We start from the raw sequence: 26754 nt of genomic DNA on the forward strand, positions 1-26754 counted from the left end.
CACAAATTATTATCAAGTGCACGTGGAATAAGAGGTCACACATTAGGCTACAACACAGGCCTCAACCAATTCAAGAAGATCAAAGTCATACCCTGCACCTTTTCTGACCACAACACTATGGAACTGGAAGTTACCCACAAGAAAAAACCTGAAGGCCACAAATACACGGAGGTTCCATAAAATGCTACTAAACAATGAATGGGTCAACCAGGACACAAAATAAGAAATAAAAAAGTGCATGCAAATGAAAGTACAAGGGTCCAAAATCTTTGGGATGCAGCAAAAGCAATTCTAAGAGAGAAGCTTATAACAATACAGGCCTACCTCAAGAAATAAGAAAAATTTCAAATAAATAACCTATGCTTAACCTAAAGAGGCTAGAAAAAGAACAAACAGAACCTAAAACTAGCAGAAGGAAGGAAATAATAAGGATCAAAGCAGAAATAAATGATATAAATAACAGATCAATGAAACCAGGAGCTGATTTTTACAAAATTAATAAAATTGATAAACCTCTAGCCAGACTTATCAAAAAGAAAAAAAAGGACCCAAATAAAGTCACAAATGAGAGAAAACAAGTAACAACCAAGACCACAGAAATACAATTACAAGAAATTATGAAAAACTAGATGCCGACAAATTGGACGACCTAGAAGAAATGGATAAATTCCCAGAAACATATAAATTACCAAAACTGAAACAAGAAAAAATAGAAAATTTGAATAGACCGATAACCGGCAAAGAAATTGAGTCAGTAATCAAAACCTCCCAACAAACAAAAGTCCTGGACCAGATGGCTTCACAGGTGAGTTCTACCAAACATTTAAAGTAGAGTTAATAAGTACTCTTCTCAAACTATTCCAAAACATAGAAAAGGAAGGAAAACTTCCAAACTCGTTCTATGAGGTCAGCATTACCCTGATACCAACATCAGATAAAGACAGCACTAAAAAAGAGAACTGTAAGCCAATATCTCTAATGAATACAGATGCAAAAGTCCTCAACAAAACACCAGCAAACTAAATCCAACAATACATTTAAAAGACCATCCAGGACGATCAAATGGGATTTATTCCTGGGTTGCAAGGGTGGTTCAACATTTGCAAATCAGTCAACATGATACATTACATTAATAAGAGAAAGACTAAGAACCATATGATTATTTCAATAGATGCAGAAAAGCATTTGACAAAGTACATCCATGCATGATAAAAATCCTCAACAAGGTAGGCTTAGAGGAAATATACCTCAACACAATAAAACCCATATATGAAAAACCCACAGCTAATATCCTAAATGGGGAAAAACTGACAGCTTTTCCTCTACAGTCAGGACCAAGACAGGAATGTCCACTCTTGCCACTTTTTTTTAAACATTCATTCATTCATTCATTCATTTAATTTATTTTGAGTGCAGGCACACATGTGAGTAGGGGAGGGGCAGAGGGAGAAAGAGAGAGGGAGAGAGAGATCTGGACTCCCAGCATGGAGCCCAATGAGGGACTCAGTCTCATGGCCTGCGAGATCATGACCTGAGCCACAATCAAGGGTCACTTAACTGAGCCACCCAGGAAACCCAGCACCACTTTTCTTCAACATAGTACTGGAAGTCCTGGCCACAGCAATCAGACAACAAAAAGAAATAAAAGGCATCCAAACTGGCAAAGAAGTAAAACTTTCGTTATTTGCACATGACATAATACTCTGTACAGAACACCTAAAAGACTCCACCAAGAAACTACTAGAACTGAAAAGTGAATTCAGTAAAGTCACAGGTCACAAAATCAACATACAGATATCTGCTGCATTTCTTTCTATACACCCATAATGAAGCAGCAGAAAGACAAATTAAGGAATTAATCCCATTTACAAATACACCAAAAATAATAAGATGCCTAGGAATAAACCTAACCAAAAAGGTAAAGAACTATACTCTGAAAACTATAAAACTCTGATGGAAGAAACTGAAGACAACACAAGCAATGGAAAGACATTCTTTGCTCATGGACAGGAAGAAGAAATATTATTAAAATGTCTATATGACTCAAAGCAATCTACACATGTAATGCAATCCCTATCAAAACACCAATGGCATTTTTCACAGAGCTAGAACAAACAATCCTAACATTTGTATGGAACCAGAAAAGACCCCGAAGAGCCAAAGCAATCTTGAAAAAGAAAAGCAAAGCTGGAGGCATCACAATTCCAGATTTCAAGCCATATTACAGAGCTGTAGTGACCAAGACAGTATGGAATTGGCCCAAAAACAGACACATACATCAATGGAACAGAATATAAAACACAGACATGAACCCATGGTTATATGGTCAATTAATTTCGACAAAGCAGGAAAGGATATGCAATGGGAAAAACACTGTCTCTTCAACAAACGGTGTTGGGAAAACTGGACAGCCACATGCAAAAGAATGAAACTGGAACATTCTCTTTCACCACACAAGAATAAACTCAAAATGGATTACAGACCTAAATGTGACACCTGAAACCATAAAAATTCTTGAAGAGAGCACAGGCAGTGATTTCTCTGACATCAGGCCACGGCAAATTTTTTCTTGATGTCTCCTGAGGCAAGGAAAACAAAAATACGCTTGGGGACTAAGTCAAAGTAACAAGTTTCCACGCGGCAAAGGAAACAATCAACAAAACTAAAAGGCAACCAATGGAATGAGAGAGGATATTTGCAAATGATGGATCTGATAAAGGGTTAGTATCCAAAATCTAGAAAGAACTTGTAAAACTCACACCCAAAAAACAAACAATCAAAAACGGGCAGAAGATATGAATAGAGAAGACATCCAAATGACCTACAGACACGTGAAGAGGTGCTCAAGATCACTGGTCATCAGGGAAATACAAATCAAAACTACCATGAGTGTAGACACCCTCATACCTGTCAGAGTGGCTAAAATCAACAACATAAGAAACAAGGGTTGGCAAGAATGCAAAAGGAGAACCATCCTGCATTGTTGGTGGGAATGCGAACTGGTACAGCCACCTTGGAAAACAGTGTGGAGCGTCCTCAAAAATTAAAATGGAAGCACCCTACAGTTCAACAATCACACTACTATGTATTTACCCAAAGAATACAAAAATACTAATTCAATGGAATACATGCACCCCAATGTTTATAGCAGCATTATCTACAATAGCCAAATTATGGAAAAAGCCCAAGTGTCCATTGGCTGATGAATGGATAAAGAGGACAGGGTATATGCATACAATGGAATATTACTCAGCCCTAAAAAAGATGAAATCTTGCCATTTGCAATGACGTGGATGGAGTTACAGAATATTATGCTAAGCAAAACAAGTCAGAGAAAAACAAATACCATATGATAACTCTTATGTGGAATTTAAGAAACAAAACAAAATATTTGGAATATTATGGAAAAGGCAAAACGGTAAGAAAAAAAACAAAAACAAAAACAAAAACAGATGACTGTTTGCTAGGGCCTAAGGGGAGGGAGGAGACTGAGAACAGGGGAAGGAGGGCACTCTGGGTGGTAATGGAAACGTTCTCAAGTCTGAATGTGATGGTGACTACACGATTATACGCATTTGTCAAAACACAAGAACTGATCACTAAAAATGGTGAATTTTATCGTATGTAAGCTATAGTTGCGTAAACTTGATCTTATAAATTTTTCTTTAAAAAAACACACGGAGGGGTGCCTTGGTGGCTCAGTCAGTTAAACCTCTGACTGCAGCTCAGAGCATGATCTCACGGTTTGTGGGTCTGTGCTGACAGCTTGGGGCCTGGAGCCTGCTTCGGATTCTGTTGTCTCCCTCTCTCTCTCCGCCCCTCCCCTGCTCAAGCTGTCTCTCTCACTCTCAAAAATAAACAAACATTAAAAAATTAAGAAAAAAACACACATGGAACAGAAAAGGTACGATTTAAGTTTCTGTGTATACTCCCGTATGTTCTCAGTGTTGGCTGCCCGTGTGCCCTTTGCTACGCAAGCACCCCAGCCCCGTACCCACAGCCCCGTCCCTACCGAAATGATTACGCAGAGTCTCGGTGAACCAAGACCTAATGTCCAAAAAGTTTCCATCCTTTAAGAAAATATACACATTTAAAAGTGATGTTAGTTTTTATGAATAGTGCATCCTGTAATTCCTGACGGTGTCTGAAAGTCCTCATCAAAATGACTCGCATCTTCTAAATTTTAAAGGTAAAGTTCAGATGCAAATTCTGCTCATCTACACAGATGATGAAATTTTTACTTCTAGGGTTTCAGCAATTGTCCTGATTTTGTATAAGTAAATTCCATTTAAACTCCCTAATTCTATAAGCCATTCCCATGGCTCCTACCGGCTACTTCAATCTCAAGTCTTAAATTCCAGAAATCAGATAAAGGCTCTATATCACAGCACTAAGGCTCTTTCAGAGTCAGTCAAAGCTTTAGACAGGCTTTTCAGAATAAACTTACTTTTCCAGCACAGTAGATTTTCTTGCTAGGCAAGATTTGATTTCCAAATTGCACTAAGTTCTAGTAATTCAGGTTTCATTCTCGCCTGCTCCCACATTTCAGCAGACAATTAAGGAACTTTCTGACCCGTGCTCCTACCCTCTGGGGTTTGGGTAGAAGACAATCCACCATAGAGAGTTACACTCACATTCCTGGGACTCTGACCCTTGGGGACTCAGTAAATCCTACAGTAGGACTGTTTGTAGTTAAACAACCGTGTGGCAAGCAGTGTGTTTTGTTCATTTGTTAATTCACAAACTCTGTCTCCTGCTTTTGAACAATTCCCAAAGGTAATGATAATTTTCCTTTTGTAAGAAAATGTCTCCAAATGGCCCGGATTAATATTTCTACGATGCGAACCTTTCCTTTTATAAACTGGAAAACAGAATTGTAAGAGCTGATAAGGGCACAGCTAGCAAGAAGTCCACGGGCACCAAGATGAGGCAGGGCCAGGAGGCCTGGTGAAGAGCAGACACCTGACAGATGGAGCTTTGGTACTGCAGCTTTAATAACATTCTTAGATGGAAGGTTCTCTCAGATCAGATATCACATGATGAACATAACAATTATGTTAAATCCAAAAACCATACTTAAATCCGATACAATTTTGGGCAAAGCACACAGCAAGAAGTGTTCTAAGTTTTAAACAAAAGTCATGATACAAAATTCTATTTATGGTATAATGTTAAGTATGTTAGAGAAAGAGAGGAAAGACCTAGAAGAAATGGAAGGAAATACAAATACACCAAAACGTTAAGACATTTTGGAACAATGGACCGACACAGGATTTTCCTAAACTCCCTTCATTCTTTCTTTACTCTTTAAAACATATTTTTAACATCCTTAGATTGTTAGAAATCTCATGTAATTTAACAAACACATGATAGAACACGAGGCAGGTTTTGATTTGGGAGGGTTATTGACTTGTTTGATAAACAGAAGATGAAATTAATAAGCATTAGTTGCAAAATTTGCAAAATCGAGTTTGCCCTGGGTCATACAAAGAAATTGTGTAAACACGCTCAAGACAGTCAAAGCAACAGACAAAAAAATGCAATCTTGATTTTTGTTTTCTTACCCATTCTTCCTTCTGACTAGCTTCACTGTCCTACTAAACGCCTTCCTTGGAGGATTCTAATCAGGATACAGAATAAAACCCAAACTCTTGATTTCTTTCAGAGAACACTTAAATAGCGCTCCTATATGCCATGCGTTACTCCAAGCATCTTACAAATGTTAATTCATTTCCTCTAAGTAAGTCTTCAGGCTGGCATTCAAGCACTCCCCACTTGGTTTCCACTCCCAGCCCTCTCCCACCGCTCCAAACGCCCTGTGACAGCCTCACCATTCCACTCTGGTTGCCTAAAATACACTCACTGGCACCGCTCATCCTCATTCTTTCATTCCCCATTTTTTTTTTAATATTTATTTATTATTTTTGAGAGTCAGAGCATGAGTGGGGGGGGAGGGGCAGAGAGAGAGGGAGACCCAGAATCCAAAGCAGGCTCCAGGCTCTGAGCTGTCAGCACAGAGCCCCATGCGGGGCTGAAACTCTCAAGCCGTGAGATCACGACCTGAGCCGAAGTCGGACACCCAACCGACTGAGCCACCCAGGTGCCCCATCATCCGATCATTTCTTTCTGAGACACTGTCCCCACCCGTTCCCCAAAATCCACTTGTCAAAGGCCAAAGCAGGCTCATATCCTACCTTCATCAAACCTTCCCAAACCCTCCTGGCTCAGATCTGGGCTCCTCCCTATTACTCTTCATAGAACTAGAAGTACAAGGAATTTCCAAAGAACATAATCTCTGATAGGAAATAAATCTAGTTACTAGAGTTTACATCACCTTTCTCTATATTCCTTTCCTTACACTGACTGACTCAGTGTTGTTCTGCACAACAAATGCTGCTCAGTATGTAAATGTCACATGTATTCAATCTGCAGACAGACCTTAAAGAGCAACTTGCAATACTGTGCATAGAACAACATGTTTCCCCACATCATTTGTTTACTATCAAAATTGTATACAAATGGTCACAACAGAAAATTATTTATTTTATAAACTTTTTAAGCATTTTCTGTGTTAAGTGCTGTGACTAAAAATTTTACGTGCATTATAACCCAGAATATTCCCCAAAAACTATCCCATAAGAGGAAGACTCACCTTACATTCAAGTCATCGTAAAGTTCTCCTATTATGCAGTACTATCCTTTTTTTTTTTTTTTTTTTTTGAAAAATAATATACTGTTTGGGGAAGACACATTGATCTGAACTAATTCAATCACGCTAGCCTAGAGATCATCTGATAAAATCTATTTTTCAAAATGGGACCAGGAGACAAAGAAATTTAACATAGATGTTTTAATTATTCCTGGGGTATGACTTCACAATTGCTACCGCAGGAAAATTTGTAAATAAACTTTATAAAGATGACTTTAACACACAAAGAGCAACACAGTTGTTATGTTGAGAAACAACTATACCACCAGAGAAAGTTTTGAGAATTGGTAGTCAAGGCTGGATATAAACCTTCCAATGCCATATCATATGTGATGCACAGCAACATCTCAGGAAAGCAAAGGAGATGTGCTGTGGAAAACTGTTTAGAAAACAGACTCAAGGGGCGCCTGAGTGGCTCAGTTGGTTAAGCATCCAACCTTTGGTTTTGGCTCGCGTCATGATCTCACGGTTCATGGGATCGAGTCCCCATGTCAGGCTCCTTGCTGACAGCACAGAGCCTGCATGGGATTTTCTCTTTCCCTCTCTCTCTGCCTCTCCCCCATTCACTCTCTCTGTCTCTTTCTCTCAAAATAAATCAATTAATTTAGTAAAAATAATAAAGTCTCGAGGCACCTGGGTGGCTCAGTCAGTTAAGTGTCCGACTTTGGCTCAGGTCATGATCTCAGTCTGTGAGTTCAAGCCCCATGTCAGACTCTGTGTTAATAGCTCAGAGCCTGGAGCCTGCTTCAGATTCTGTGTCTCCTTCTCTCTCTGCCCCTCCCCTGCTTGCACTCTCTCTCTCTAAAATAAATAAACATTTTTTTTTAATTTTTTTTAACGTTTATTTATTTTTTGAGGCAGAGAGAGACAAAGCATGAACAGGGGAGGGTCAGAGAGAGGGAGACACAGTATCTGTGTCAGATACTCTGGAGTCAGAGATACTTTTTTTTTTTTCCCAATGTTTATTTATTTCTGAGAGAGACAGAGTGTGAGCAGGGGAGGGGCAGAGAGAGAGGGAGACACAATCTGAGCTGTCAGCACAGAGCCCGATGCAGGGCTCGAACTTGTGAACTGTGAGATCGTGACCTGAGCCGAGATCAAGAGTCAAATGTTTAACCGACTGAGCTACCCGGGAGCCCTGAAACACTTGTTAAGAGTTTCAACAGAAATGGCTTTTTTTTGAAAAAATGTGAAAGAAATATTTCAGCAATGTGTTAGATATGCCTATTTAAGATCACATTATATACGTAATTATAATACTTTATTATGGATCATGTCAATATTATACATCGAACTGACCCCAGAAAGGACTGTTTTCATCTTCTCATTGGAAACATGGAGACTTGACTTCCATGGCAGTGACCTCAGGTGTGAACACGGACGGCTCTCTTCACAAGCACCCGGTGCCCTGGCTATTACGTCAATTGTACGGATGAAGAAGCGCAGCTTTGACCTGAAGAGACTCACAAGGGCACGCAGCTGCTCAGTGCGGAGTCCGCTTGACTTACAGTGTGTGTCCTCAACCACCACCTCCACGGCAGGAAGCTCCCACAGGCCTTTCGTGTCAGAAGCCACAAAATGTAAATTGATTCTCCTCCTCCGGTAGGATCAGCATAAGAAGCACATACTCTCCTTAGAAACGAGATGTGCGTCAAGAACCTTCTCTGCTGAGCCCACACCGTGCTCCTCAGACGGTGAATCCCCCACCCTCACAGCACCCAGCATCGCAGTAAGGGTGGGAACAGACAGCACTCGAAAGCTCCTTAAAGGACCCCTCCGATCCCACGTAAGACTCCCCAGTTTGATACAAGCTTCACCAAATGAGAGACAGAGATGAAAATACTCAAAAGAGATACGGAATTGGCAAATAGTGCTCTTCCTATGTTCCGTTCGACACTCATTTGTGGTTTTTTTAATGTTTATTTATTTTGAGAGAGGGAGAGAGAATCCCAAGCTGACAGCACAGAGCCTGACACAGTACTTAAATTCATGAACCATGAGATCATGTCCGGAGCCAAGATCAAGAGTCAGATGCTTAGGGGCACCTGGGTGGCTCAGTGAGTTAAGCGTCCGACTTGCCTTCAGCTCAGGTCATGAATTCGTAGTTCATGGGTTGGAGCCCCCCCCCCCCCCAGGCTCTGGACTGACAGCTCAGAGCCTGGAGTCTGCTTCAGATTTTGTTTCTCCCTCTCTCTCTGTCCCTTCCCTGCTCACACTCTGTCTCTTTCGCTCAAAAATAAATAAACATTAAAAAAAACTAAAAAAAAAAAAAGTCAGACACTTAACTGACTGACCCACCCAGGCACCCCAACACGCATTTGTTAAATGAATTAGAAAAATTTTAGTGCTACAAAGATGGAGAACCTAGATTTCCTGTCTTTGACTTCAATCTCAAAAGTAGCAGCTGACCATAAAACACACTGTCTTTCCGGTCTGCTCCCAAATTCTCAGCTAGAATGTCGTTACAGAAACAAAATGCAATGTGCAACATGGAATAAATGGAAATGTGCCAGCCTCAGAACACAAAACATCCAGGAGGGAGATCAGGAGTGATGCTAGTTCAGGTAAACCTGCTTAAACCTTACGGCACTAAGTGTAACATGTTTAAAAGACAAATTTATACATCGCGGTTCTTAAAGAGGTGCAGAAGCCGTCCACAGACACAGGAGCTCCAGGAGGGATGGGTCCTGACCCGCCAGGCACCAACCTGCCCGCACAGCCCCTGAGGCTGTCCCCCAGCCTCGCCTGGAGCTTTCTCTGCTGTGTCAACAGTTCTTTCCGGAGTTCTTTTTTAAAGTGAAGTCGCTGGAAAAGCTAAATGCAAATATTACAAGAAATGAAAAGGTTTATTCTAGGTGATTTCTTTAAGCTTTTACTGTATTATGTATCAGAACAAGAATATGATCTCTCATTCAATAAGAACATAAAACAAAAAGAGACGTGTTAGCTGTCCAGAAAACCGTATTTCTGCTCAAGATTCTCCTCTGAACGCAGTAGTTTGAAGAGAGACTGTATAGGAGATGATTTGAAACAATGTTTCCTAGCACATAAAACAGAACCCCGACCTTCAGGTACCCCGACCTTCAGGTACATGATGCCCACTCTGCCCTTTATCTTCCCCTGCTCTTCCAAGGGGACTGGAACACCATCCCAAGAGCTTACGGACCTGAGTGCAGGACCCTTAACTCACCTGAATGTGCAGGGCGCCCTCTACTGCCTCCTGGATGTTCAAACAGCCGCTGATGAGTGACAGCTGGTCTTGGGCACCCAGAGAGCCTTTCAGAGAGCCCGACTGCTCCAGAAACGTCATCTCTTTTCTAGAAAGAAGAGTGACCCTGTGAGTATTCAAGAGCAAATTAAAGGCAATGGTAGGGCGCCTGGGTGGCTAAGTAGGTTAAGCATCTGTCCGAGTCTTGATTTGGGCTCAGGTCACGATCTCAAGGTTCATGGGATTCTTTCTCTCTCTCTCTCTCTCTGCCCTTACCCTGCTCGTGCGCTCTCTCAAAATAAATAAATAAACTTTAAAAAAATTAAGACAAAGGGGCGCCTGGGTGGCTCGGTCGGTTAAGCGTCCGACTTCGGCTCAGGTCACGATCTCGCAGTCCATGAGTTCGAGCCCCACGATGGGCTCTGTGCTGACGGCTCAGAACCTGGAGCCTGCTTCCGATTCTGTGTCTCCCTCTCTCTCTGCCCCTTCCCTTTTCGCACCCTCTCTTGCTCGCTCTCAAAAATAAACATTTAAAATTTTTTTTTAATTAAAACAAAGGTAAACATCACTAACTAGTAGGGAAATGCAAATCAAAACCACAGCGATCTACCCCTTCACACCCATTAGAATCTGAATAAGTAAACCAAGAGTTAGTGAGGACGTGGAGAAATTGAAAACCTGTGGAAATGTGAAAGGGCCAGCCACAGTGGCAGTTTGAGGACTTCTCAAAAAGTTAAAAACAGAACTACCAAATGATCCAGCAATTCCATTTCTGGTTATTACCCCCCCCCCCCCCCACCGAATGAAAGCAGGTACTCAAACGCGCATTTGTGCACCCATGTTCCATGGTTTACAATAACCAAAAGATGGGAACCCAAAAAGTCCACACCTGGGTGAATGGATAAACAAATGTGGCGTGTGCATACAGCAGAATTCAATCAGTGCAATTCAGCCTTAAAACGGAAATCCTGTCACAGCAACCACAGGGATGGACCTTGAGGACGTTAGGCTAAGTGAAATACGCCAGTCACAAAAAGACGAATGCTGTATGATCCCACTTATACGTGGTGCCCAGGACAGTCAAACTCACAGAGCAGAAGTAGAATGGAGGCTGCCAGGGCTGGGTGAGGGTGACCGTGGTTTCGGGGACACAGAGTTTCAGTTGTGCAAGATGGCCTTTTGGTGACGGACGGCTGCACAGTGAGAATGCGCTTAATACCGCTGAACTGTACACTCAGAAATTATTAAGATAGTAGACTTTATGTTACGTACATTTTACAATTCCTTTATTTTTATTTTTATTTTTTTAAGAGATGGGGCGAGGCCAACAGGAGGTAAGACTGGAGACTACTTCTCCGCCCGCTTCTTTCAGTCCTGGGGGACGGGGCTGAAAGAACGTATCTCATAATCAGGACCAGCTGGCTTCGTGGGGTGCGGCCTGTGCGTCACAGAGACGGGCGCTCAGAAGGGCCCTGGGCTGGGTCTGATGCCCTGCCGTCACGGTCTCAAAATTCTTTTGTTTGTGGTTTTTTTTTTGAGAGAGAGAGAGAGCACGAGTGAGCAAGGGGCAGGGAGGAGAAAGAGAATCCCATGAGGGACAGACAGAGAGGGAGAGGGAGAGACAGGAGCAGGGTTCACCCACAACGGGGCTTGAGCTTGCCTGAAGCAGGGCCTGAGCCCGCCCCGTGGTGGACTCAAACTCCCGGACCGAACCGTGAGGCCGTGACCTGCAGCAAAGTCAGATGCTTAACAGACTGAGCCACCCAAGCGCCCCTCACGGTCTCAAAATTCTTAATGACTATCAAGCAAAGGGCCCCACATTTTCATTTAGCCTCATAAATTATGCAGTCAGTCTGGCTTATAATTCGTGATATATTAAATAAAGACAGAGAACATATACAAACACACACAGTAAGGAACAACATTTATGCTTTCCAAAAACTTCTGTGAGTTTTCCCAGTGAGTCAAACAATTTTTACATCGCTTCGTATCATGGTTTTTATCTTTACGCTGTCAGCGTCTTCAGCCAAAGAGCACCAGGAACACACGTACAGTGGGGCGGCTCAGGTTCATCGCTCACTGCAGTGAGGGAGAGTGCACACCAGGGGGAGCCGTGGGGTATCAGCAAGGGTGTCTGAGGGCACCTAGAGCAGACGTGAGCTTGGCTCGGGGGATTCGGAAGAGGATCTGAGGGTCTGAGTTCACCGGATTGGATGCTGTGAACTCAGCGAAGGCAACGTGAGGACTGAGTGTCTCCACAAACATAAATATCTGCAGGGCAGACTAAATGGAAGACAAAGCTGTAATGGGCAAAGAAGTAACAGTCGTTCATTTTAGCCAAGACTCAGCATCTGTGGTTTTGCACGGTGCCCTCGTTCTTGTCTGTGCTCAGACAAATTTAAAACGTGGTCTTGCTGTGTCTCGTTCTCTCATGGTCTAAGAGTGACCTTGTCTGAGGTGGGTGTTCTTGAGACTCCTTATGTCCAACAGGAGAGCGCCACGGCCTACCCGTGAGGACCCGCCAGCTCCAGACGTCAGGGGCTGTGCTTCTGTTGTTTTGTCTTTTTTTTCTTTCTTAAAGCTATGCACCTGTATTTTGTTTTAACTACAAATTGAGGACCAAATTGCTACTGTTACTGGGAGGAAAAAAAGATACGCTGAAATGCAAACAGATTTCTTTATTTTAATTAACAAAAAGAAGCTTCCTGGCAAAGGTAAATGAGTCAACCAATGATCCGGCAGATTCAAAGTCTCTCCTGCTTCTGGGTCAGCAAACAGAAAAATGCCATGGCGGGCCATCACCACACCTGGGATCTGAACCCGAATCTGTTTCAAGGAGAGGGAGAATCCGAGATGATTGGCATACAGATAATTTGGAAGGTCTGTAATATATCAGCTTTAAAAAATCTACCTTAAAATTGGGCCAGAAAATGGCTACCTTATTCTGCAGGATCCTAAGGACACACATGCGGAAGGCGCCCCTCGGAACAACTCAATGTTGGGAACTGAATAACCCCGACCACCCCCCCCCCCCAATTAGCAGGCATTCGAAAGTATTTCTACATGCAACACATTCCTTGAAGTAGAGGTTTATAAAGTTACTGAAAATATACAAAACAAGGTCTGTTTCTTAGCCAGTTCAAGAAATTTGTATTCGTTGTATAGAATAGCGCGTGGTGTCTTCTTAGCAACAGGTTAGAAATCTATGATTTGTAAGTTTGATAAGCTAACATCAAGAAAACGGACTTAAATGCCAGAAAATAGTACCTTACACGCCATCGAGGGAAACGTATAAAGAGTTACCAGAAAAAGTTACCCTACTAAGATAAGGAAAAGTAAATATTTACCCGTTCTAGAGGCTCCTGCTCCTGTGACCATGTACCAGTAGTGTCCCCAAACCTCCCTGAACAGTCTGTGTTCTTCATTCAAACAACAACAGTGAGGAGAGCACCATGTGATCCAAAGATCATTTATTTTTCACTTCATGTTTCTGTTCCATTTTTCGGAAGTTTTAGAGTTACATAAGTCTGTAAATACACTAAAACCATTTACTGTATACTTTAAAAGAGTCAGGTGTGTGGTATATAAATTCTATCTCGATAAAGCTGATGTATTTGTTTCTTGTCGCTTCTGTGACAAATTACCACAAACTTAGTGGCTTAAACAATACAAATTTATTACCTTACAGTCCAGGGGTCAGAAATCTCAAGTAGACTAACATCAAAGTACCACAAGGCTGCAAATCTCAAGTAGACTAACGTCGAAACATCAGCAAGGCTGAGTTCCTTCTGGAAGCTCTAGAAGTGAATCTGTTCCATGCGTCTTCTAGTTCCTAGAGCACACCCCCCCTCACCTCTTTCCTTGGCTTTGTGGCCCTCTTCCATTTCACAGCCTGCAATCTCACTACCAACCTCTGCTCTGTCATCGCACCTCCTTCTTTGACTCTCCTGACTATTTTTTCCTAAGAACGAGCCTCGTGATTACACTGAACCAATCTGGATAATCTCCCACATGCATACCCTGAACTTAATCACATCTGGTCTTCTTTGCCACGTAAGGTAACACATTCCCAGGTTCCAGGGATGAGGACCTGGGAGAAGCAGTGTTCTGACTACCACACTTATTAACAAAACAACAAAAACAGAAACAAACAAGGGGCACCTGGGTGGCTCAGTCTGTTAAGCGTCAGACTCTTGATTTTGGCTCAGGTCATGATCTCACGGTTTGTGGGTTCGAGCCCTGCATAGGGCTCTGCACTGACAGGGTGAAGCCTGCTTGGGATTCTGTCTCCTTCTCTCTCTGCCCCTCCTTTCTTGCTCTCTCTCTCTCTCTCTCTCTCTCTCTCTCAAAAATATATAAACTTAAAAAAACCTTTTAGAATAGAATATGTAATGTAGGTAGAATTCCTGTACAATTACTGTCCAAAACTGTGCTTACAGAACAGAGAGCACTTGCCCATTAAAGCTGCCTCACATCAGATAACTAGGTTATGCTTGGCTCTCTGTACTTTGCAGACGTTATTCCACCATATTCAGAAATCCACTGGCTGTTGAAAAGCTGTTGTCAATCGTCGTTCCTTCGTGGGCAGTCTCTCCTTTCACTCTCTCACTGCCTGTAAGACTTTTCTGATGTTCCTTGGTGTTTTACAGTTTCACTGTGAGGTATGTAGATATAGATACCCTTCCTATTTCTCCTGCTTAGGACACTCTGTTCTTCCAGAATATGAGGGTCCATGTCTTCAACTGAAATGAAGTCTCAATCATTACATCTTCATAAATTGTTTTTCCCTATTCTCCTTAACCCTTTCAGACCTCTAAGGAGATCTATGTTAGACACTCTCTCTGTATCCTCCATATTTCTTAACTACTCTTGTCACATATTACCTCTGTCTCCCGAACTGCATGCCAGACAGTATCTTCAGATCTGACTTCCGGGTTACTATGCTCATAAAAAACCTCGTCTCTTGTGTGTTGGGGATTTTTAGTTGTGAGCAGATGTCCACTGAGCCCTGCGGGAATTCTCTGAGCCTTTGTTTAAGGTACATTATCCTGGAGATGGGACGTATTTGCTTCGGGCAGGCACTGAAGGCACCACTAACCAAGGGACCAATGTGAACTGTTGGACTGGAATGTTTAAGTCCACACGGGAAGATGAATTCAGGCTCCGACTCAGAGAGCTTGTCTGTGGCTGTAAATCCTCAGAGAAACGCTTTCTCCCCTCCACCCAGAACCATGGCCAAGAGAGACAAGCCCCCACATGTGGGTTAGTTTCCTACTCCTCTCAGCAACAATGTAGACCTCTGGAAACCAGCTTCACGTGGGGGTCTCCAATCTGATCCCCATCTTGCTCAGACTAAGGTTTGCTGCTAGAACCAAAGCAAGACTGGCAAGTAGCTTACTTAGAGCAGCCGTGCCTCTCACATATCTCTTGGGATCTGTGCTCCCAATCTGGCCTCTGAGAATTTCCATTACTCTCTTGCCAGCTCAGCTATGCATTATAAACTATACATTTACTCAATACTTGTAAGTATTTTGAAGTGAAAAGGGTTTCTAGGATGCTTACGTTGCCATATTGCCAGAAACTAAACCCTAGACTGTTTCTTTTAGATTTAATATTCTTAGGTATTAGGCACATTTTACATACTTCATGAGAAAGGAGAAATACTGACCATATCATTTCAGCAATAAGTTATTCAATGTGAATATGATCTCTACTATACACATAATTTATAACACATAATCACTAACTGATTACATCATGGTTCTTGTTCATATGTATAGAAAAGAAAAACAATACTGATGTTTTTGAGTTACCACTGCTAAGGCCTACTCTTCTGTTTCCCAGTTTTACCCATTTGGAAAAACATATACATGTTTATATTATTTATATACAAAATAGTATGTATATGTTATTATAAGAATATTCTATATTTACACATATATAAATAATACCTAAATTCACCTGAATCCAACAAGTTTAGGCTTAAAAATAACAATATACTTCTGAAACGCATCAAAACGCAAAGAACGTTTCTGTTTTATTTAATCTAGCTTATTCCCTCTGATACTTCAGAAACTGAGGCCCAAACTGGCTACATCACTCAAAGATATAAAGTGCTAGCAGCATGTGGGATGGAAGCCGGTCTTCTGACTCCTTCTCGCAAAAGCACACGGAATAGGAACCACTGCCTCTTCCTCACTCCTCCTACTAGACCACGATGGCACACAGACACACACACACACACACACACACACACACACACACAACCCTGTCTGGTGGGAATTATTATTTGTAGAACTAATGGGCACAGTGCATTGGCTTAAATTTTGAAAATCGAAGGTCAACAATATACTGGAGAAAACAGGAAGAGTTTGCATCCACTCCCTCCCTCGTGAATGCTGCTAACGCCCGAGGCCCAGTCTGCTGAGCTTGAACTTAGACTACCGGGCTCCCATCGTCCCTTCGGGGAGCCCCGGTGTACCTAGCAAACCTACCATCTCCTTCCAGGATGTCGTTACCAACAGGTGTGCCAGGCTGACCTACGGCCCGGCTCCAGAGTTCAGCCCCCTGGGTGCCTGTGCCACCGGTACATGGCCCATCCATCAACTCATCCCTCATGGCGGTTTGAATGAAGACCCAGGGAGTAAGTTGGTCAAAGGTCGGTGGAGCCCACAGTAGAGTCACTGCAATGGTGAGTTTTAGAAAGGCAGGACCTCAGACAAGGACCTGCTATGAAACAATCCTCCCCAGAACTGCTGAAAGTTACCAGAGCTGTTGTCTGACTGTCAGAAGCTCTGACAATGTCCTGAACAATGTCCCATTTGTGCAACAGTGATGGAGCTGCAGAGATAGTTCCCAGTATCCCTTGCTTCCTTGAAGAGCCTTGCAATAAATATCCACCAACAGATATAATCTGGATGCCTCAATCCTTATAAACTGAAAGGGCCTCGCATCTATTTTGTTCAGAAATTTGACAGATAGGATGAAGAAAATTATACCATATCTAAACTGCTTGGTTTTAAACTATATGATTTATATAAATTAGACCTGCAGCAGTGGCTAAGCCTAGAAACCAATAACACTGATAAACATTAACTACGTTGCCCATAAATATAACCAGAATAAAAACGTTCATATCTCTGAAAAACTGTTTACAGCTACCAAACAACAAAAAATCATTTCATTTAAATGTACTTGCTGTCACAGAGGAACAAGTGACAAATAAAATACAGTGCCCCTGTTCTTTTTCTGGAAAGACTTTCTTTTTGTAACTTATTTTTTAAAGTAAAAAAAAGTGGAAATAATAATAAACATCCCCACATTTCTGAGAATTAAAAACCACCAATCCTGACATATGTGCTTTTCATTTTTTAAGTAAACAAAACACTGAAGTTCTTTTATCCACCAACCTCTTCTGTTGAACTCAGATGGGATTTTTAAATGCGAAACCCTGAAAACATAATGATTACCCATTTCATCATTTAGAGAATTATGTTTGAGAGGCTCACGTGCTCAAAACCACCTGCTTTAAGCATGAGTAAGCCAAAGCAAACTTTTGTCCTTTCTTCCCAATGTGAGGAGTCAGATTAGATCAAATAGATGGGACTACAAGAGTGGCTCCTGTCGCTTAGATGAGCTACTGTTCTGTAGAATTCCCAGGGACACCCCTATGAAGAAAGGAAGGAAAAAGAGACAGAAGGCAGGAGCCAGAATAGCCACACCAATGGCCTCATGCAGATTAGACTCAGAGTGAAGAATCCATATAAGTGATTTGGCCTCAAGGCCCTTTCCGCCCCTGGAAAAGACAGGAGCATGAGGGGAGAGACCTGGTCACACGTTAACCCCCTGGATGGCTGCAAACTCCAGGACCCCAAGAGCAAACCAGATAAGACATTGGAGGAGCTTTTAGACATACTCAGACAATCCCTTACATTGTCTTCAAGTTCAAGAACTATGCCCACAAATCAAAACCAGCCATTGGCAATGTTTTATCCCCGTTATTCTAGTTTTACATTGAATACTTTGGAAGAACTTAACACATAAACAGCTGGAAAAGACAGGGCTCTCAGTGGGGTTTTCAGCAGCCTGACACATGCCAGAATGTTGCAAATAAGCATGCACTTTGTTCAAAGCACTTTAGTAAGTGGCTGTAGCATACCAGTTCTACCTCTAGAGGTCAACCTAGCACCAGAAGTCAAAATATTTCCATCGTAACTTCAATGAAGTTAAATTTTTATTTAAAACTGGAGAAAACGAAGTGTTAACAATTATCACTGTACGGCAAAATATGGGTGGTTTTAATTTTTTCATATTTATATTTTTGAAGTTCTATTCAAGAGGAGCATTTATTAATTAAAAAAGATAAAAGACAATGGAGAAGTGGGAACCCTTGTATACTACCAGTGAGATTATAACATGTGCAGCTGCTATGGAAAACATTATAGTGCTTCCTAAAAAAATTAAAAATGGAATGACCCAGCAATCCCCCTTCTGGGTATATATTCGGAGGAAATGAAAGCAGGGACTTAAAAGAGATATCTGTACATCCATGTTTACAGCAGCATTATTCACAAGAGCCAAAAGGTAGAAGCAATTCAAATGTCCACCAGTGGATGAAAGGATAAACAAAATGTGGTGTGTACATACAATGGAATATTATTCAGCCTTTAAAAGGAAGGAAATCCTTTCACATGCTACAATATGGATGAATCTTAAGGACATAATGCTAAGTGAAATAAACCAGTCACAAAAACACAGATATAGGATTCCACTTATGTGAAACGTCTAAAGTATCCAAATTCACAGAAAAAAAAAGTAAAATAGTGGTTGCCAGGGGCTGGGAGGAGGGAAAATGGGAAGTTGTTGTTCAATGGGTACAGAGTTTCAACGTCAGAGGAGGAAAAGTTCTGGAGATTTGGTGCACAACAATGTGAATGTACTTAACACTACTGAACTATACACAGTTAAAATGGTTTTTAAAAAAGTAAATTTTGTTACTTTTTTGCCATAATTAAAAATAGAAACAATATATTTTCTTTTTAAGTGATTACTGTGGCATTAAAATTGTGTTTGAACTTGATTCTTCTAGAAGGTAAAAGAGGGCAGAATTCATGCAAGAACTAAACTCCGTATGAACCAGAACTCAGAAATAAATTGATTAAGGGACTAAAAGGCTTGTAGATTCTGTAGAAGGAGTTAGAAAATCATTTTAGCCAGTGTCGTCCCAGTTGATTCATGTCATAACCTAGGCCTTGGACTTCTAATTACACACACTGGATAAAACACACATTTACCTCTGCTCCCTCCAAAAACCTCAATAAAACCAAACTAAAGGAATCTTTAAAAACTATATGGGGTGCCCGGGTGGCCCAATCAGTTAAGTACTTATCTGACTCTTGTCGGCTCAGGTCATGATCTCAAGGTTTGATGATCATGATCTCAGGTCATGATCTCAAGATGGAGCCCTACATTGGGCTTTGTCCTGACGGTGTGGAGCCTGCTTGGGATTCTGTCTGTCCCTCTGTCTGCCCCTAGCCACTCACTCTTTCAGTGTCCCTCTGTCTCAAAATAAATAAACTTTTATATGTATAGATATATACATACAGATCTATAGACATAGACAGATATATAGACATAGATGACAATACAGACGGTATAGATACGGACACAGATACACACATAAAAGCCCACAAAGTCAAAGACATCACGAAGTTACAATGGACAAAAGATCTAATTTTGTGGGACACGGAAAAGAACACCAAAGTGGTAGGGTAAGTGACTTGATGGGGTAGAGAGAGCTGAGATTTAAGTGTGGGGAAAGGAAAGCCAATGAGAAGCAAGTCTCCCAAGAGACCGGGCGAAGGTCAGAATCTGCACACACCAGACAGGACAGATGGCTGAGTAAGGAGCAAGAGCCAAAGAGTACTGAAGGTCAGAAGAGCCTGGGAGCTAATGAATCTCCTCCTCTCCCCACTCGTAGAACTCACGAGACACGGTAGAGGCCGAGAGAGACGCCATGCTGCTGAAAACAGGGAGTTAAGATAAAGCGCACAAACTTTAGAACCGCCCCCCCCCCCCGACACACACACGTACACACGCACCTCCAGGCACTTTCCTTTGATCAGGAACAACAATGCCAGATGGAAACTGGCAGATTCTTTTCCGCACAAACTGAAGAGTCCAAGAAAGGAGACGAGCAGACATGGATGCTTAGACATGGCACTGCCACTTCCTGTCCTCTAACCAGGCTCTGCCGCCCTGGCACGGAGGCCCACCTTGGACTTCCTGAGTGCCCCAGGGACCATGCTAACTACATGCGGGCAGATCAAGTTGAAGCTCTACAAAATTCTTGTATTAAGTTAACTGCAATATGAGAACGGAGGAACACATGTCCAACAGCACAGCTCATCTTCCGCAGTGGGATACTAGGTCGACCCTAAAAATCATTCCTAATGTTTTTGAAATGGGACATAAAAGGATAGAATACAAAAAAAATTTATTAAGGAGTGGCCCCAGACCTTTTTTGCTTGACAGCACAGTGGTTTTTTTTTTAATTTTTTTAATGTTTTTATTTATTTTTGAGAGAGAGAGAGAGCATGAGCAGGGGAGGGGCAAAGAGAGGGGGAGACACAGAATCTGAAGCAGGCTCCAGGCTCTGGGCTGTCAGCACAGAGCCCGATGTGGGGCTCGAACTCACGGACCGCGAGATCATGACCTGAGACGAAGTCGGATGCTTAACCGACTGAGCCACCCAGGCGCCCCAACAGCACAGCGTTTTTAAGTCCTGAATACCTTCCACCAAAGACTAGGTCCAATTTGCCGAAGGATCCACCTCTTTGCTACTTTACTCTCTCCCCTGGGTTACCAGCCCAACCCCCTTGCACACCTGAATCTGAAGACCTCTCAGCGAGTATGTAAGTTAAATGTACTACAGAAAGAAAGAGAACTCTCCCCATTCACCCCGCAGGACAGCTGGGGCTCCGATTGCCTCCACTGGCCCTGTCACTGCACCCACTTCTCCCCCCTCACCTGGGCACCCTGAAGTTCTCTTCCCTCGGGCTGGTGGTGACATTGGGACTTGGTGGGCGGGGAGATACTCAGGGGAGCAGAGGACCCACGTAAGCCTCAAGTACTGTCGATTTCACCAAAGTTTACACTTGAGTGTCAAGCCTTGGCTCAGTTAACACGTGTACTTTCCTTTGTTTGTCACTGTTGGAAACCTCACAGGGGGACGAGCAGACAAAGCAGAATTCATACCATTCTTGAGTCCATTCCCAATACCAAATAAGCCTTCACAGCCCTACTTTCACTGTTAATACGTGCGTGTCCACATGCACAGAAGCGTGCCAGATCAAGGTGTAAGCGTGTGTCCTCAAAATGTTCAACAACACTCACTCTTATTCCTACCATTCAGAGACAGTCGAAATATTCTTATTTCTCCCCAATGTTCTGAATGTACAATTAGCATATATACCTTTTACAAATCAGATAAAGCAACACGACTTCTGTTTGGGAAGGGAAATAAATAATTGAAATGAAGCAATCATTTGAACTGTCCGAATGACAGCCAAGTGACAGCATGATCTGTGAACACATAGATAAGTCAAGTTGAATGACCTGGCTGAACCCATAGCCCACTGGTGTGAACTTTTAGCATCAGGACCTCAGATCCCTTCTGAACTTTTCCATGCAGTTCGGTGTAGTCAACCCACTCCCTGTCCCCCACTTCTAGGAGGGTTTCAATTAAACCACCAAAGACAGGTTGTTGCTAGGATAGATGTCTCTCCATTTACTTTTTATTAACTGTCCTTCAATAACATTTTTTTAAAATTCTCCATGAATGTATTTCACAATCTTTTTATATTTATCCCTAGTTTGCTTACATTTTCTGTAGCAAATTTTTTACTGTTTTCAAACTATGTGTTGCCAATGTATAGAAATAGAATTGATTTTTTTTCAGCCTGACATATATTTTCCCCAGCCTTGGAGTTTTACCTACAAAATCTATGTTCAAATCTCACCTGATAATAGAGCGTGTGCTATCAGTTCAGCTAGGCCTGCTCGACTTCTCCTGAAATCTCATGGCATGTTAATTATTACTCATACACTGCTGATCCATTTCCCTTGGTGGGAGTGAAAGGATAGTCAATATTTTAGGCTTCGTGGGTCATTCGGTCTCTGTTGCAACTACTTGTTGTAGAGTGAAAACAGACATAGACAATACATAAACAAATGGGCACGCTGTTTCCCAACAGAGGTTCATTCATGGTACGTTCCCGTAAGACAGCGAAGGGACTGATAGTTTTCCATCACTTCCCATAGAAGCAGAATTCCCTTGTAAAAGCTGTAAAAAGACAAAACCAGAACCCCTCAGAACCTAGAATCGGTAGAGGGCAGCAATCTAAGCACAGGAACCTGGCCAAGGTTTGGTATGTTGGTAATCTACCAATCTACTGTCACAATCCTGGGAATCAGTAATTCTGGCTGCAGTCAGCTCAGCTCACGCGTGACGCTGCAGTCATGTGGCAGGTTAGCTAGGGGCTGTTGGTCGAGGATGGCTTCACTCATCTATCTAGGGGTCGGTGCTGGTGTTGGCTAGTGCCGGCTGACGGCTGGGCCACGTGTCTCTAGGGGGCCAGACTGAACTGACCGACAGGACGAAGGACGGCAGGAAGGGTTCCCAGCAGCAAGTGAGGGTAAGTTCTCAAAGCACAGGAGCTTTCCAGGCCTCTGCTTGCATCGCATTTGCTCTCTGTCCCACTGGCCAGTGAAAGTCTGTGGCCAAACCCAGAGTCGGGCAGCGGGAGCAGCAAAGTCACAATACAAGGAAGTGTGCAGACAGGGATAGAAGCAGTTTATGGGCATTTTGTGATTATACTCAGCTATTCTAGCCAAAAGCCATACAGGAAAACTAAAAGTTCCTTTCAAACCAGAACAGATCAATCCAGAGGAATCCAGCTCAAAACTGAATTCAAGATGTTTAAGCAAGTGTAGGGGTCGGGGTAGCAATTTAAACACATCCCCAGGAACCCAGTTATTAGAAACGCCTCAGTTCAGAGAAAAGGAGTTCAGTTACTCAGGAGGCAGGAGTACAGGGCAGCTACCTGGTTTCAGGGATCACTTCTGGTGGTTTATTAAATCCTAATCTGTGTAGAAAGCAGATTCATTTTGGGGGGATTTGCATACGAGAATGACCATCTACAGGTAGTAAAGAGACGGCAATACAGAAATTGTAAAGAGAGGGTTTATCAAAATACGATAGTGATTTCAGATTGGGACTCATGTAAAACAAGGCAGTTTGTCCTCTGCCTCAGAGTGGAGGTGGTCCCTGAGATATCAATATGGCTCATGCCAGGTAGCCCTGGTCTGGTGATGGTGAGAATGGCCTGTCACTACATGGAAATGATGCTGGATCCAAATTTCAGAAAGTCATGTCCTGATCTAGGAGTCCATATTATAACTTTTACCTGATTATTGTTTTTCTCTTAAAATACATTCAGTCTCAGATTCTTGAGACCTAACACATGCCGAACATCAGGCATACAATGGAAACCAAAAAGCTTTTGGTAAAGCAGCAGCAGTGGTAAAGCAGCAGCTAACGAGGTTTTTCTAAGGTCAAGCTACCTTTCTATTTTGAGATTTAAATAAGTTTTAAGTTTCTCATTTTACCACTCTTAGAAAACAATTAGTCTTGCGTGACATCTTTTTAATTTTTTTTTTAATTCTCCATGATCTCTTGGTATGGCATGAGTCGTGATAATTCCTTTCATCTTCTAATGTTGTAATTAAAAAAAAAAAAATCAACTGCACCAGTTTAAGTTAATTTTTACAATTTCAGAATCAAGATGTACAATTTATACTCGTTTAAGATTAGTGTCTAATAAGTCTAACATAGAATTTTCATGCAGAAGTGGTAAGATTTCAACCATGTATTTCCCACTATACGATGTTTGGAAGGATGGGACCATGGGAAGTGAGGCAAACAGCAAGGGTTGGACAGATGGTAGGGAGAGAGTGTACAAAAGACACGGCAAGAAGTACTTTCTGAGACTCTAGAAAAGGCTCCCGTGACTCACTTAAAACGATTACTGAGCTGGTGCCCGTCTCTGGGGTCAAGAGGTGTGCGTGCGGCTTCCTTCTGCGGCCGTCACGGCTAGCAGAGATCACAGACCACTTCAATAATGAAGGCACTGTGAGTGTACTGCGTACTCTCAGTCCCCGTGGAGCTCACAACCTAGTGTGATGAATGAAGAACATAAACCAGTGGCATAAAAGGGGGCATGGTGGGCACAAACTATTTTGACCCATCAGTCAACGCAACCCAATCGGGAAGACGCATTGTTTATACTTCTTGACGAAAAGCGTCAAGTTGGCTCTCCTTACACTTGTGCCTCAGACGTGGCCAGGGACGTTCTAGTCTCGGTTCCTGAACGTACTAGGACCACAGCCAGACACCCAGTGCTGTTGACGTGAGCTAACAGCCTCTGCGTGCGAGTGACACAGTTGACTTACCGAAAGCAGCAGCAGTAATCCTTTTTTGACTGAAAAAGCACTGAAACTCACAACTCTTCTACTGACCAAGGTATATGCAAACATAAGGTTTGGACTCAATGCTCTTAACCTGGTCCCTGTGTCCAGGAAAGGAGCATCTGAAAATCTTGCGTAAGTAAGGGAAGCAGCTGGCTTTACTTAGGTGATAAGACGAGAAATGTAGTCTTCCCTCGGAGGGCAGCATGACACCATTCAACCTGATTTTCCTGCTGCTATTTGCTAGTAATAATTCCAGAAGAGAAAGGTAGTCAGTCACAAGACACCCTGAGATCTCTACTTCCTGCCAAAGAAGTACAACCAGTTCCGCATGTTTAAGTGAACTCAGAGTCATGTGTAGATGGGTTACAAAAACAAAGCTACTGCTATTGAGAAAAGGACCGTGTGTACACTTTTTAAGTTTTACATATGCAAGAATTCAGATGTGCTTTTCTTTCATAAGACTACTAACAGCAATAAATTATTTTGGTTTTTTTGATGCGAAACTCTTACAAACTGGCTTTTAAAAGTTCAATCTAATCAGGCACCAATAATATTAAATAGCAGCCATGTATATTAGTCTTTTCAAAAAATAAACTATAAAGTAAGCACAGTCTTGTTACACGACTACAACTTCAGGTTGCACGTTCGCGGATATCCCCCAAGAAGGAGAATACCTGCCTGAACGACACCATGTGTGAGACGGTCAAAACTGTGTTCGGTGATGGTCATGTTGGGTGAAGAGGTCACGAATTAGGGCCCTTTCATCTTCCGGAACATTGCATTCGTTTGGAGCCTCTATCTTTGACCTCCCTCATTCTTGGCCTTTTTCCTTTGGTTCCTGTTTTTATCCTGCCCCCTGTGATTATTCCCAAAACTTAGCCCTCCCCCGAGCTTAGCACTCAGCCTATGTAAGTTCACCTACTCTGAGGCCTTTAACTATCAGTTATCACGGTTCATTTGAGTCCTGGCATCATTAGATCAATAGGTCGAAACACACCTCGGGACCTCCTGTTCCTAAAACGCAATGCCCACGCAGCTCTGGCTACCGCGTGCTGCGAGCCACCACTGTCTGCCCGGGGACCACAGGGAGACCCAGACGTCCAGCCCCGTGGGACACAGCGAGGTAAGCTCACTCACTCACTCCGGCTGGAAGCCTCAGATGCCTGTTCACCGACTCCACTCCCATCACACATCTTTACAACCCTAAGGGTCCTTTGCTCATCATCTGAGCTCCTTCTTCGGTCTTAATTTACATCTCAGCCACTGCGGGTCTCTTTACCAGCTCCAAGGCACTGGAACCGCCACCAAAGGGGAGAATAAAATCACAAGTGTATGATAACCAAGACCTCCTGAGAGCAAAAGAGCCGTGCCAAGTCCTCCCAGAAGGTGCCAGCTAACGTACCTGATGTTTTCCAAGGCATTTGTTACCTGCTGTTGTTCAATATCATAGAGTTTCACCCTGAAGCCTCCACTGGCAAACAACATAGCCCAGCTTCGCCCGATGAGTCCACTAAAGAGAAAGAAAGTAAGAAAGGCTTCCAGTTAACTTAATGGAACAGTTTTTCATCCCCAACCCAGAATGAAATTTTTAAAATTATACAGCACCCTGTTCTAAAATACTTAAGAATAGTTACACATTTTGATAGCTGTATTCATTGAAAATGTTGTATCTCTGTATAGGAGCCCCTGAATTCTCAACTCCAGTGTCGGCATTAATATTATGCCTGGCGCACTGCCAGATGTCAGGCAGTCACCATTAGTTCACACGCTGAAACGAACATTACAGTAGTGCAGGGCACCTGGGGTGGCTCAGTCGGTCAAGCATCCGACCGCGGCTCAGGTGGTGATCTTGCTGTCCGTGAGTTCTGGCCCCGCGTCTGGTTCTGTGCTGACAGCTCGGAGCCCGGAGCCTGCTTCGGATTCTGTCTCCCTCTCTCTCTGCCCTTCCCCTGCTCATGCTCGGTCTCTCTCTCTCTCTCTCTCTCTCTCTCTCTCTCTCTCTCGCAAAGATAAACATTAAAAAGAAATTACAGTAGTAAAGTGGTGGTAGGGTGTCGTGAGGCAAAAGGCTCCTATGTGAACCCCCATTTGACCACTGTTTTAGGCAAGTCACTTAATGTGAAGAACAGAGATGTTACTTATTTGAGGAAGATGGGGGAAAATACTAACTGCTACCACCACCAGCATTTGAGCATATATTAGGTGCCAGGTGACATCGAAACTGAGGGCTGGCCACTGGGGTTAGCAAGATGAATGGGGGTGGGGACAGTGATAAGAGCAGTTCTGACATACCGGTACGGAAGAAAGC

General features: G+C 42.7%; 1 protein-coding gene across 6 annotated transcripts in view; it reads right to left on the minus strand.

Moving 5' to 3' along the window:
• Positions 1-26754, minus strand: part of CRYL1 (crystallin lambda 1) — a 132474-nt gene that overhangs the window by 87465 nt on the left and 18255 nt on the right. For all 6 annotated transcript variants that reach the window (XM_042977609.1, XM_042977519.1, XM_042977381.1 and 3 more), the window contains exons 2-3: positions 25849-25956; positions 9900-10026 (exon numbers count right to left, since the gene is read on the minus strand). In XM_042977609.1, the coding sequence (XP_042833543.1) occupies positions 9900-10026; positions 25849-25931 (210 nt within the window). In that variant the 5' untranslated portion in view covers positions 25932-25956. The remainder of the gene's footprint in view (positions 1-9899; positions 10027-25848; positions 25957-26754) is intronic.

The sequence above is a fragment of the Panthera tigris genome, chromosome A1 (assembly GCF_018350195.1).
Source record: "Panthera tigris isolate Pti1 chromosome A1, P.tigris_Pti1_mat1.1, whole genome shotgun sequence".
Lineage (NCBI taxonomy): Eukaryota > Metazoa > Chordata > Mammalia > Carnivora > Felidae > Panthera > Panthera tigris.